Source organism: Python bivittatus, unplaced genomic scaffold, assembly GCF_059951505.1.
Source record: "Python bivittatus isolate LINGU-HERP-01145 unplaced genomic scaffold, Pbiv_v1 ctg000980_np1212, whole genome shotgun sequence".
Classification (NCBI taxonomy): Eukaryota; Metazoa; Chordata; class Lepidosauria; order Squamata; family Pythonidae; genus Python; species Python bivittatus.
The window spans coordinates 40,581,886-40,595,965 of NW_028277125.1; the positions used below are offsets into that span (position 1 = coordinate 40,581,886).

Consider the following 14,080-nt stretch of genomic DNA (forward strand, 5'->3'; position numbering starts at 1 on the left):
ACTTGGCCAGTGTCTTGATGGCCTTGGAAAGCAGCTGAGATATGTTTGCATACAGTTCTTTCTAACCTGGGAACTTCTGATTCCCACCTTGCCAGCTTTAGCCCTTATACCAGATGTGTCCACAAATCAATGGTTCTCCTGTTCATTGAGCCCTTTTTCTTTTCTCCATGCAAAGATTATCTTCTTTGTTCCCAGGCAATCCAGCGAAGAAAGCTGTCTTTGGGGACCCTGTTTAAGTTTCAGAGCCTTAACTGCAAATGGATTAAGACCTCTTTCATCTGATAAATTTGGTCTGGAATTTATCTCATTCTCTAAGGAACTTGAATTAATTACTATGGCTTTTTTGGTAACACTATTTAACCAGATCAAACTAAATTAACTTTAAAACAAAGGATTTTAGATGTCGAAGGTCAATTGGAAGTAACAGTTTGCTCTGATGATGTATTTATAAATAAATATTTTCCAGATTTCAAACCAGTCCCTCATCTAGATCAAATCTCAACACCTACATTTAGAAGACCTCTAATATTTGGCCCATTTCAAAGGATTCTCTTTGTGGCATGGCTGCCATAGAAAGCATGACTCTTATTCTTCTTTACTGCAGGTCTAAAAGGACTTCTGTTTTCAACTGATCATTCCTTTCTTACTTTAATTTCCACATATTTTATTTGCACTATTTACTAGATGACAATGTAATTTTATTTCCTTAAATATCACAAAATTCTGTTACATAGTATCATTTGTATTGCTGTAGATTTATTTCTACAGTACTTGTTAAGCCTTTTAGCTTTTACTGCTATTGCTTTTTATATAGTAATATTTATAATAATTATAGCAATATTTATAATAATCTTGTCACACAGTTTTAGACTTTATTGTACTATTTGCAGTGTGGTACTAAAAGGTCATTAGAACCAAGGTAGTGTTTGCTTGTTATACTGTATAGACTTTATTATGAGATATGTTGACTATATCATTATATTAATTTACGTTTTGCTTCCTGGTGATTCCAGGTAATATTCTGTCCAATTTATTCCAGCATTCTGTCCAAACATCCAAGCAGGATAGGAGAGAAATAGGGATATTTCTCCCATCCCCACATAAAAGGCATGAGATATGGGAGTAAGCTTCAGTTCTTTTCACTGAGAATTAAACAGAACAAAAACCTAACTGCAATGCGTGCCTGAAATGTGTAGCAATCAGGAGAGAATTGCAAAGATATACTGTTCTTCCCCAATCTGCACTCATGATATTTTATGAAAAGAATTACATTAGAAGAGCATTTGGCTTACACACAAGTCAATTGAAGAACTACTTCTGAGTGATTGAGAATATGTAAAGTTCCTTTTCTACCCCATCAATTTTACTCATACCAATCTGAAATTAGGAAATAACAATTTTCAAGTTAAAGAGTTTTTTTTTTTCTGGCTTATCTTCAAACATATTGCCTTTTATTTAAGAAAGAACACTGTTTCCATTGCCCTTGAAATGGATAGTGCAATGGTGGGCAATCTTCAGCCCATGGATCAGATGTGGCCACCAGAATTTTTGGATCCAACCTGTGACCCCCTCTCTTTTTCCAGTGCGGTGACAATAATAATTGAATGGAATGTATTCATTCATGACCTCTGGAAGAATTATATTGGAATACATTTATTTCTGGAATTCTCCCTCTTTTGTGCGTGTATGTTTACAACTGTCCCTCCAAAGTGTATACTGAAATACATGTGCACTGCTGAGTACAAACCTGATTTCCAGGAATTATGCCACCCCAGAAGGCAACGTCAATATGGCATTGGCCCTTGGCAAACTGGATTTTGGAATCAAGGACAGATAAGGTTGTGGTTGGAGGATTGCAATGCCTAGTGGTGGGGTTACAAGAGAGAAAGATGTTACCTGAAAGCAATTTCAAGCCCAGTCTGTAAGGTACCATATTATGAACTATACACAGCACTAGTGGCGTGCTCAACTTGAGTGAGAGTAAATGAATCTTTTTTCTGCCTACATTCACTAACTCCCCCGGGGAACTGATGGTCTCATTCTAATGGGAATATGCTCGGCTTTTATATCCTACTGTATGTCATGGCTAGTTTGTAAAAAATACATCTAGTGATTGATTGGCCAATGAGCTTTGTAGCTAAATGTTGAGTTATACACAAGAGTTTCCATTTTAGTTTGGAATTTTCCTTTTCTAGTACAGTTGAATGGATAGGAAAGGAAAGGCACAGCATAAGTTTGTTAAATGCATTACATAATGATTATGCCACAGTAGCTGCCAGTGCTATTTGCTTTTTTTTTTTAATGTATGTGCATGTGTGTGTGAGAGAGAGAAATGATGTAATATAGTTTTTTTGGGGCCACTTACTTGGAGTCCTGAAAAGAAAGACCTTTTTCTCTTGACTTCTGATGTGGAAATTGAAAGTAAAAATGCACCTTCTATTATGTGAAGGCATAATTCTCTTATCCTACAACAACTGCGTATGTCCAGTAGTTGGCACTGCAGGATCACTTTAGGAATTTTATGGCACAAAAAATGTTTGCATTGCCAGAAGATGGCTTTTGGCCAGAGTAGTTTAAGTGACAAATTCCAAAAAAGAAAAAAAAAAAGCTATAGGGTATAGAAACTGCAGAAAGCTCATCTAATAATAAGAAAGCAATGAAGATGCTGGGTAGTATCCTATCCACTATGAGCACAAGCGTGCTGCTCATGCTGGAAAGATTCTTCCTTTCTGAAATTCACCTTCCCAGAAATCTCTCCTGTGCTTGCATTAGGAGATTCTCAGGGAAAAAAACGCACCTTAAATAAGTGCATAACATCAACTATAGTAGAACAAAAAATGGGAGACGCTGCATGTATATGTAAGTACACACACACACACACACACACACCGGCATATACACATACATACATACCAGTTTGATATGGTGATTAAGGCACCAGGCTAGAAACCAGAAACTCTGAATTCTAGTCCTGCCTTAGGCCAAAGCCAGCTGGTGACCTTGGGCCAATCACTCTCTCCCAGCCCTAGCAAACCACTTCTGAAAAACCTTGCCAAGAAAACTGCAGAGGCTACTCCAGGCAGTTGCCAGGAGTCAAAACTGACTTTGAAGGTGTATATACACACACACAGCGCCACATTCAGAATCACTCTCATATACACTGTGCTTTTTAAGCAATGCAACAACAACATTGATTTGCATTCCAAATTAGAAGAGGAAAAATCTTTATTCCATTCTTCCAGCTCTCTGGTACCATACAGTGGCATGTCAACAATGGTGGTGATGCCTCCTGCAGCTGCAGCCTTAGTCACATGTGTAAATCCCTCACTTGCTGGGCATCCAGGCTCACAGATATGTACATGGGGGTCTATTATCCCGGGCATGACCACAAGATCCCCAACATCGAGTATCTGTAGGCAGAAGAGGTCATTACAGGACACCTATTGATGTGTTCTTTAAAACGTTTGCCCCTAATGCAAGTTCTTCATTCAAAACACCGTGCATTCACTTAGCTTTTTAAACTGCTTCGGAAAATTAAGGAGAATTATGGCCCAATATTCAATATACTGTAATCATAAACCAGAAAGCACACTAAATATCTTGCACTATTCTTAAACCCCTTTACAGTTGTTTTCTATTGGATTGTAGTTCACAATAATTAAAATGTCTAAGCTGTTCCCTTTATGCTAAAGTTCCTTTTATGCTAATTTTTTAATTACAAATCAGCTTCTGATTTTATCTGTAGATAATACTTTTTGCAAAGATCCAGATTGTTGTTGGAAGAAGAGACTGTTCAAGGGTAGAAAAGAATGGATGCTTAATATTTACAATGCACAAATTACTTCAGTAACTGCAATTGTTTGTCTTTTCAGTACCTCCTGGAAAGATATGGTCTTTGAGAGGGCGAGTTGCCTCATGTCATTCCTGATTAATTGACGTATCATTCTGTTTTTGTTTTTGGATGATCTCATTATCTAGTTTTCGTTAACCTGCAAAACTGTTCTCAGTGTCAGTTTCAAGGGTTTTAAATCAAATTAGGGAGGGTGGTATGACAACAAAAGATATGCTATTACTTTGATGTTACTAGCCTTGTTTTCATTCTAGAACTCTAGTTCTCAGCTATTTGGAAAGGGAATGTCCAGTTATTCAGTGCAAAAATTGGTGCAGCATTCTCTTTCCGCAGTGTCTAACCAGATACCTAAAGAAAACCCACAAACTGGACAGAAAATGCTGTTCAGTTATTCAAAGACATCACTGAACTGTATTCTTGTGATCTAATACCAAGTCCATTCATATTCTGAATCAAGAGACTCAGCACCACACAAGAACTGGTGCTGCCATTAATATCATTTTAAAAAGAAAATAAACAAATTCATGGAGGATGAGGTATCAATGGCAACAGATCACTGACTATATGTATATGTATATAACAGACACAGGTTGCTTTTCACTGTCAGTTGCTGAAGAATACAACTGGAAGGTGCTTTGCACTTATCTCCTGTTTATGGGCTTCCAAAGACATCTGCCTGGCCATTATGAGAAACCAGCTGTTGGACCAGATAAGTCTTTACTTTTTACAAGTAGGGCTCTTCTTAAATTCCTACAGCTAGCTGCTAGTACTACTAATCTCACACGGATGACACATGGATGGATTATTTTCATAAGAAAGAACCCATTGCTTTCCTCCCAAACTACTTCCTGTGATCTAAGCAGTGAGAGAAACTTGTGAGTAGCTCAAAAACAATTCACATACAGAAAAATATATGTCAATTATTAGTGAAGAAATACGGATAACACAGTGTGATTCTTTTTTTCCTTCCTAGCATTTTTCCTGCAGCAGAGAGTAATCAGAAAGGGTCATTGGCCCAAAAATTAAAAGTTCAATCTGCAGGAGAGAGGCAAGGAAAAAACAAACAAGTCCTTACCTGACGCTATGGCTGTAAGGGTGAAGGTGATCTGCAGTTTATTTCTGATTTAATGGCCATACACCTAATTCTCAACTCTTTTACAGTAGGATCACAACAGCATGACATTGGAGTGACTAAGTGGAGAATTAGTGTTAGGTATTGAGATATTCTTGATAATGAAGCTCAAGCTCAGATACTTTGGTCACCTAATGCGAAGAGAGGGCTCTTTGGAAAAGACCCTGATGCTGGGAAAGATTGAAGGCAAAAGGAGAAGAGGACGGCAGAGGATGAGATGGTTAGATAGCATCACTGAAGCAATGAGCATGAAACTGAGCAAACTCAGGGAGACAGTGAAGGACAGGAAGGCCTGGTGCAATATGATTCATGGGGTCACAAAGAGTCGGACACGACTTAACGACTGAACAACAAAAACATTGAGATATTCTCCTATTCAATTTGTGTCATGTAAGCTTTCCAAATATTTATTCATTTATTTATTTATAAATCATATTTATTTGACCACCCATCTCACAGAATGTGACTCTGGGTGGTGTACAATAAAATATATATAAAATATAGTGCTCTGACATGTACTGTATTTTACTTTCACAGTAGGCTTGAAGTGTGGCTAGGAATGACCTCATCCAAACCTAGTATTGATCATTATAGGCTTTCCTTTGGCCCAAAGGAAAGCCTATAATGATCAATATTAGGTTTGGATGAGGTCACACCAATGCCACACCAATGTCATACCTTACTGCCCTTAACACTCCCTTATGGTGGGGAGAATTTTCCTGGTCATAATAACCCACATATCATATAATTTCTTTAATTAAGTCTTATTGTCAGTCAAGTACTTTGATAAATCTCTAGGGCTGCTAATGGCCATAAACAATTGTTTTGTTGAGAATAATAGGAGAGAAAAAGATCAGAATCCAAGCTATATAAACATACGTTTTATCATTTCAGTACCAGGTCAAAGCATCTTTTATATTCTTATGCTTTTAAAAATTAAAATTTAAAAGAGTTTGGATTTATTTTTATGCTGCTTTTTACATTTCTGATTGTGGACTATATATTTACCTTGTTTCTCTACTTTATTTGTAAACTATTCTGAAATTGTGTATTGAAGTATTGTATAGAAATTCATAAATACATAGATTATAATAGCAATTCATACCTTCTCAAGATTGGGTCTGGCCCAGATTCACTTTGGGAAAACATTACTTATTTTGCCATCAAATATTACAATCTCTGCTGGGCCAATGGAATTATCCAGCACCACTCTGTTGCCCCTGATAGTCATAATTTCGGACCCCACTTCCACTTTGGTTGGCCCTTTGTTAAAATTAAAAAAGGAGAATTTAGTAATAAAGAAAAACAAAGATACCTGCATTTCTTCTGAGTGTACTCTTTCTATTAAATACAAATGTATGCTAAAGTTTAGGCACTCTGGTCAAAGGTATATTTCAATGAATCCCTAAGCCAGTGTTGTCCAAACTTGGCCACTTTAAGATGAGTGGACTTCAACTCCCAGAATTCCCCAGCCAGCAATCTTTCAACCAGAGAGATTCATATCCAGTAACCTGCAGGGCAGGGCCTCTGAAAATCCTTGGTGTCCCCAGATTACAACTGCCACCCACCCCATCTGCCCTGGAGTTGTGGGTGGTGTCAGACTTGAAACATAGACAGAGATATCTCCAAGAGGGGAACTTCTCCCTGTAAGTCTATCCAAGTCTTGGTTATGCACACCAGATTGGCTGCCTCATCCACAATTAAGTCATGGATGAGGAAGGTCTTATTACATGCCAACAACAGCTGGAGTCCAGGGCTATCAAAGAGTTGATAACCTGGCCTTCAAGATGAATGCTGAGGGCTGAAGGCTGAAGGCAGGACAGGTCTCAGCCACTGGACCTGTTGTCCCCATGAGCAGCCTGCCTTCAGCCTCCTATTGTATTCTCTGCAGCTTATCACAGCTATGACAGAACTACCTGCCCTCTGCCCCCCCCCAGCTCCCCCCAGGCATACAGCCAATCTAGCACTCATCCAATCATCCCGCACTCACACCTGACACCACCCAGCAACCACTCAGCTGTTCATTGGGGGCCCACCAATGTAAGCATCACATTCAATCAATCAAACACTTTCACCACCCAACTGCACCCATCCACTGCTCTACCCTTCCCATCTTGGATTCCTAACAACCAGTCTACAAAGTTTGCAATTAGCACCAGTACCAGTTACTCCCTGAGGATCCAGTCATACAGGAACTGAAAATATAAAAGCCAACAACCAAACAAAGCTGTAGCAGCAAGATGAACAATGCCTAGAGGGCAACACGCTAGGGCAGCTGCAGGGCTCAGTATGATAACCACAATCCCTCAACCTGGCCCCTCATCCCTTCTGCTGCAACCACAGGCCACTGATCTCTACAGCTATGCAGCAGAAAGTCCATGGATTCTGAAGAGTCAGCAGCATCCAATCAGCAAGACTGTCCTGACAGAAAGATGGGGGGGGGGGGGGAATCACCAGTCATAGCCCCACTCCACAACGACAGTTAAGCACAGAGGAGTACCAGATAATGCCCTACTCCAGAGACCAGTTCAAAGACAGCTGGCCAGAAAACCAACAGCACCAAGATAGGCAGTCAGCAAGTCAGTCAGCTGGCCTCACCAGACTGCTCCTGACTAGTGCTCACTTCCCATTGTCATCACCATCGCTGCTGCTATCACCATCAGTGCTTCTAAAAAGCCCATGGAGCTGGGCACTGCTGCTACTGCTGCTTTTGGGTATTCTTTGGCTTTCTCAATAATCCAGCGTGCATCAGCAATAATATTTTGTTTGTTGTACGCTGCCCAGAGTCACCTGTGGTGAGATGGGAGGCTATATAAATTGGTTTAATAAATAAATAAATAATAAATAAATATTTCACATTCCTCAGCCTTTTCTAAAAACATCTTGAACATCTGGCATCTGTAGGGCTGTAATCTGCATTGGAAAATCCTAAGCATTGGTTTGCCAGCATGCGAAATTAAGGATATTGTGCGACAGTTTACATATTCCATTAGATCTCCTTTCTTTTGTATTGGTATGTAGACTGATCTCTTTCAGCTGTGCACCATTCCGTCATTCTCCAGATATACTGGCATAGTCTGGTTAGAACCTTTAATGATTCTTCTTTTTAAAAAAATGATTTTATTAAGAATTATAAATCAAAAGAATAAAAGCCAATAAGGCTACAAAAAATACAAACAGAAAAATACAAAAGAAAAGAAAAAAGTGTGAAAAAGAAAAAAGCAAAGAAAAGTAGAAAAAGGAAAAGAAAGAAGAAAAAAGAAAGAAGTAACTTCCCCCTTCATCCCAGCAAGTAAGGACAATTTTAATGGCTGATCACTATCTCTAAATACAACATAATCTTTCTTCACCCCATATCTCATCTATTTAAATAAAAAAACAAAAAAACAAAATCCAAATGCTTCGCCAGTTGTTCTTTATCTGAATATGTCCAATAAGGGCCACCAGATGTAACTATTTTTCTCCAGAAATAACTGGATTGGCAGAAACAAATAAGCCATTCTCTGTTTCATTTCTGTTTCCTAGGCCATACACAACTATGTTTTCTTCCTTAGTATTGTCAGCTTTGGCATTCTGGCTTCCAGCCACAAGCAGTACATCTTCCTTCTTTGCAAGTTCTGTCAATTTCAGGCTGCACTTGACTATAAAACCCATCACCCTCCTCTTCTTCTGCCACAGTGGTTGAAGCATGAACTAGCATAAGCATCTTATTAAAGGATTGTCCACAAAATCTAATTGATATTATTCAGTCATTGACTGACTGTGCTCAAGTACTTTATTTGTTATATCCTTCTGGATTATGGAAGCAATTCCATTTCTTCTGTGTTCTGAGTAGAAACAATATAATCTTCTGACTGAAAGTGTCCAATTCCAATCCATTTCAATTTTGCTGATATCTGAAATATCAGTGTGTAGTCAGTTCATTTCATCTTTCACTGTGTTGAGTTTTCCCATGTTCATGCCTCTTACATTCCATGTTCCCACTGTTATTCTATATTTGGAGCTTCAGATTTTCTTTTCCTGCATAGCAACATCAGCAACTAGTTGTCCTGGAGGGTTTAATCTAGCTGTGTCATAAACACCATTGGTACTCTGAAATACCTTAATATAAGGACTCTCAAGGAGAACTTATTTCCACTCCCTTCTACTTAATGTGCATGATGGGACTGAAGAATTCTGTGTCTAGATCTCCTCATAGACAGCCATCTAGAAAGAACACTGTACCACATCTTGCCATATTCATCAAATGATAGTTATGTCAATCTAAGTTCGGCTGTTTGCTCTGTAGGTTAATTAAACTGAATGTATTTTCAATATGTTTCTGATCAGTGATCATAATTCAATGAGCTGTTTTCATTTCTTGTAAGACTTGTTTTTAGAAAAATCAAATGCTTTTATATAACTGGAGATAGAAAATCTGTGTTTTATAACCAATTTCTTTTCATTTTGTTCAACAACAACAGCTGTAAACATTGGTAAAATGAGAGAAGTGTGGTCTCCCATTTTCTATGTAATAACTTCCAGGGGGAAACTATATTATCATCAGTCAGTTTTTAAAATAAGAAGATATTATTGAACAAGGAACAATTTCTAAGTGTCTTATTATGATATAAAGAACATCCTGAAAACATAGGAGTGGAGCAACATTAAGAGTCACTTCCCCCCCCCTTGATATAAGGAGGGAAATACTGATTCTTTTGTTTTCAAATAGCTCCTGATCCTGCTCATTCAGGAGAAAACCACTAATTTACCCAAATGGAGTTCTGCTGGTTGCCCCCTAGCTTCATCCAGTAAGGTAGTTTGCATGTGGATGCATAATTCCAAGTAGGATATTATTTTGGCAATGAGTATTAACATTTATACTTCTTGTTTTGCATGTAATATGGTGATAATGAGTACAAAGCCAAATAGACATCTGGAGCCACTGGCTTTTAGCTATGTTAGCCTGTCTAGTTTTGGGAAAATTAAATATAACCCTTAGAACTTGCTAATATTTCATAATGTCAAAATTAGCATGTTGAGATTGTAGCCACCATGGACAATTAGGACCTCGAAGTGGCATAGGATATAGCAGGGTTCCTCAACCTTGGCAACTTGAAGATGTGTGGACTTCAACTCCCAGAATTCCCTAGCCAGCCATGCTGGCTGGGGAATTCTGGGAGTTGAAGTCCACACATCTTCAAGTCACCAAGGTTGAGGAACCCCGGGATATAGCACTTGGCACTTTCTAGAAATGTGCAAACTAGTATTGCACTGAAGATAATTGGAGAGTGAGGACTAAGACAAGTACAGTAAGACATGGAGCCTCACACAAAACTCAGCTGTCACTAGGAGGATACAGCAGCCTAGCTACCATCTATGAACTGAAGTGAAATAACTCAAAGCTGAATCTAGGTAGGCAAATATATATAGACAAATCAGTTAAGCCACCAGAGTTGTTGGGAATCAGGCAGTATACAAATTTAATTAAATAATAATAATAATAATTATTATTATTATTATTATTATTATTATTATTATTATTTAAACCATTATTATTTAAACCATAAACCATTTTTGCTGCAAAGTCTGTACTGTATCATTGATGTAGAATAAAATAGATTTTTGCCTGCTTTCCTTACCATTAGAAAAGGTCTGTGATCCACGTCTCACCAAATCTCCCAACATTACTCTCTTTTTCTCCATCTGATTTTAAATAGTCAAGAATTGTTACTGGCAGTTAGGAATGGCTATGGATGCTACAGTAACATTCAGACGCAGTTCAATTCCATTCATTCAATTTGGTGTGGCGGCCTACTCCAGAAGACTCTGGGTGGCTTACAAAATCACCCCCACCCCCAATAAAACCTAAACCCACATAAACAGGCAGTTCACACTAAAACAACTAAAAGGACAAACAGTACAAAAGATACGAACGGGCCCTCAGTCCTGACTGTGAGGTGCACTAATGCACAGGCAAATTAGTAATTTCCCTGCTGACTTCATCTTCCTGCCTTCCTTTTGCCCGGTGGTTCCTCACTCACCTGTCTGAGTGATGCTGCTCTTCCTAGACATGTTACGTTGATGGTGAGGATCAAAACCCCTTGACTATTGCTGTCTGTTTGGTTGGTTCAAATCGTTCAACTTCTTGGTGCACGTTTACATAAAATACTACAAAGCAAAAATAGTTTCTAAACCATACAATGGATTGCTGTAAGTCTGCTCTTGACTGAAAGACTGGATATGACTTGTGTGAATAGAATAAATATATTCTATACATTCTACCCAGAGACCTTGGAAGTTAGTGATTGTACTGATGAAGTTAATAATTAATTGTCTGACCTCTTACAAACAGAAATTTAGCATTCTTCTGTGAATGCCAAAAAAGAAAAAGAAAACAGTGGAAGAGTTTTATAATTTTTTTAAAAAAAATCAGCTGTCTGAAATGCTTTAAGTACTGTTAAATTAAGAAGTCCCATGAGATGGCCATTCACTACAGCTCTCAAGAAACACTGGCAGGTAGTAATGGGAGTATCATTGCTTATGTTGCTATTCTTTTAATAATTAAAAAGAAACTCTGGAAATGGATTTGGGGGGCTTAGCTACCCTGTTTATCCTTGTTGACAATGATAAATGATAGTGATGTAGTGATGTTAGTAACATGATCCTCTAAAAGTGTCCTAGTGGCCTGGATGGGATGGTGAGTAGCAATCTTGCCAGTTTGATCTTGTGCATGTGGCAACCATTTTATGTGAAGTACAAGGCAAATCCATGAATCACTATTAGGCTGGCAGCTCAAAATAATTAAATAACAAGATCACAAGCATATTTAACCAGCTATCAAGCAACAATAACATTAAGCATGCATTTAGCTCTAGCTGTTCTACAGCAGCCAATCTTAGCTAAACCTGGCCCATCATTATTTTCTTAACTCTCCTCTATGTTTTGCAGTTAAAAGAGGTCTCTTGGAAGAGTCTCTCCAAAATAAGTTACCACTACTGAAAAGGAGTGTCAGCTACACTTGGATGAAAGGAACTTTCTCTAATAGCGCCTGTAACCTAAATTGGCAGCATTAAAATATTGTGTTACTGTTTGAAAGACATTTGAAATGAAATGTCAGTAATATTCAGAACAAATTTAGAAAGGCTCAGATAAAACCATACAGAACCAGGAAAATTTGGGCAGCCTTGTTGGTCCAAAAAACTCTGACTTTCTCATACGGATTCGACCTCAGAGAAAAGAAGAAAAGTATGTGTTTGAGATATCCAAAAGCACAAGTATATTTTGTGACATTGAACATAATTATTGTTAAGTCAAGGGAATGCCAAAGATACTAGGATGGGAAAGCTAAGAATGCTGATTTGGTAATATGAGGCATACTTTTAAAATTATTTTATGTTATTCTTAGCATTTTTGACACTGAAATGTTCTTGGTTTAAAAGGCATCTGAATGTATTTCTGTTCAATTGATGTATTTCTGTTCAGGTTTATGTTTGGGATTGAGATAACTTTGGCCATCCTATGCCAGAAACTAGCAGTATGTTATGGCTGGTTCTCCTGAACCACTGAGCAGCATCATGACAATAGTATTCTTTCTAGACTGTTGACAGGGATGGGCTTAGGAAATATAATTTTGTTATGATCATTCAGTAAAAGGTATTTCAAAAGTTGGGGGACTCTTCTTTAACCCTTCTATCCTTGCACTGTTGTGTAGCATTCCCAGGGATTCAACATTGTTCCTTATGTTATATCTTCCTAGAACTGCTGGAGAAAAAAAAAAAAAGATCCAGGAAAGTGGCTACTGTTTGTTTTCCTATCTTAACAAGAAAAACAAAAGAAATGAAATAATTATAGCAAATGGCCTTTTTACATATAAGAGAACAAGAAAATGCATAGCTTGAAAGAATTTTCCTTGTAAGTCTGCTTGTGAAAGAAATCAGTAAGTTCCTTAGAAATTAATATATGAATGTGACTAAGAAATTCCACGTAGAAGAAAAATTGAGATAAAATTATAAAGATATTGAGTTTGACCTCATTTCCCTGGGTTGCAAATCATGAACTTTCTACTGAGATAAACAGAATTATCCTCAAAGTAAACAATTGTTAAGTCAGATATGTAAATGAGGAAAAGTGGATAGGCATTTAGCAGATATTAAAGCTAAAAAAGTAAAGCTTTGTTATGCTCAGGTACAATACTGTCTATACTATACACATCTTATGGAGGCATTCAGGGATAGTAGGGTAAACAAACATCCAGTGTGAGATATTATCCATTTAAATATAATATGATGGAATGAAAAGTTTGGGCAATAAATAAAAGGTGTTATTCGATAGGGTTGTGCACGCTTTGGAGTAACTGGGAAGAGGTGCTTCATCCCTTGAACACCAACATGTTTCAGTCTTCCAGGCAAGCCTATAAGAATGTTTTGGCTGATTTAAGAATTGTATTAACTTTAATAAGTGAATTCCTTAAAGCAGCAGCATTTTTTCCAGTCTTTTAGAGCTATTTTTAATTAACAGTATAGAGGTGTAGTGAAGTGGTTAAGAGGTTAGACGTGAAACAGGGAGATGCTAGTCTACCCTCAGCCCCAGAAATTCACTGAGTGACTTTGGACCAATCACTCTGTCTCTCAGTCCAACTTACTTTACAGGATTGTTACAGTGAAAAATAAGTAGAAGGAGCACCATTGTGTTCCTGAACAAAAGATGGGAAATAAATAAATAAATAAATAAATAAATAAATAAATAAATTTGTTTAAAATATTTCCCCCCTCAACTTTACTAATGAAAAGTATTTAAAATGACTATCAGAAATATTTTTGTTTTTTATATTTATAATTTTTATTAAAGATTTTAATTACAGTAATAAAAACTAATACAAACTGAACTAAGAGAGAGAAAGGAAAGTAAAAAGAGAGAGTAAAAAGTGCAAAGAAGAAAAAATAAAAAAGAATAAAAAAGAAAGAAAAGAAAAAGGAAAGAGTGAAATAAAGAAAAAGAAAAGAAATATATAAAAAAGTGACTTCCAATCTTCATCACAAGTATAAACAAGTTTGATAGTTCTTCACCCCCTATAAGGTTACAAACAGATATCTATTTTTCCCATAACCCATCCCTTA

The 14,080-nt window shown here is 37.4% G+C and overlaps 1 protein-coding gene across 4 annotated transcripts in view; it reads right to left on the reverse strand.

The window, feature by feature from the left end:
• The window catches only part of LOC112542373 (allantoinase, mitochondrial-like), a 29,286-nt gene extending 18,095 nt beyond the window's left edge, over window positions 1-11,191 (reverse strand). The window contains exons 1-4 of one of the 4 annotated variants that reach the window (XM_088132178.1): window positions 11,006-11,191; window positions 6,088-6,245; window positions 3,259-3,410; window positions 1,748-1,862 (exon numbers count right to left, since the gene is read on the reverse strand). In XM_088132178.1, coding sequence (XP_087988304.1) covers window positions 1,748-1,862; window positions 3,259-3,383 — 240 coding nt within the window. In that variant the 5' untranslated portion in view covers window positions 3,384-3,410; window positions 6,088-6,245; window positions 11,006-11,191. Of the gene's footprint in view, window positions 1-1,747; window positions 1,863-3,258; window positions 3,411-6,087; window positions 6,246-10,603; window positions 10,668-11,005 lie in introns of all 4 variants that reach the window. The other 3 variants (XM_088132177.1, XM_088132179.1, XM_088132180.1) reach the window with 3 other exon arrangements.
• Window positions 11,192-14,080: the final 2,889 nt, after the last annotated feature.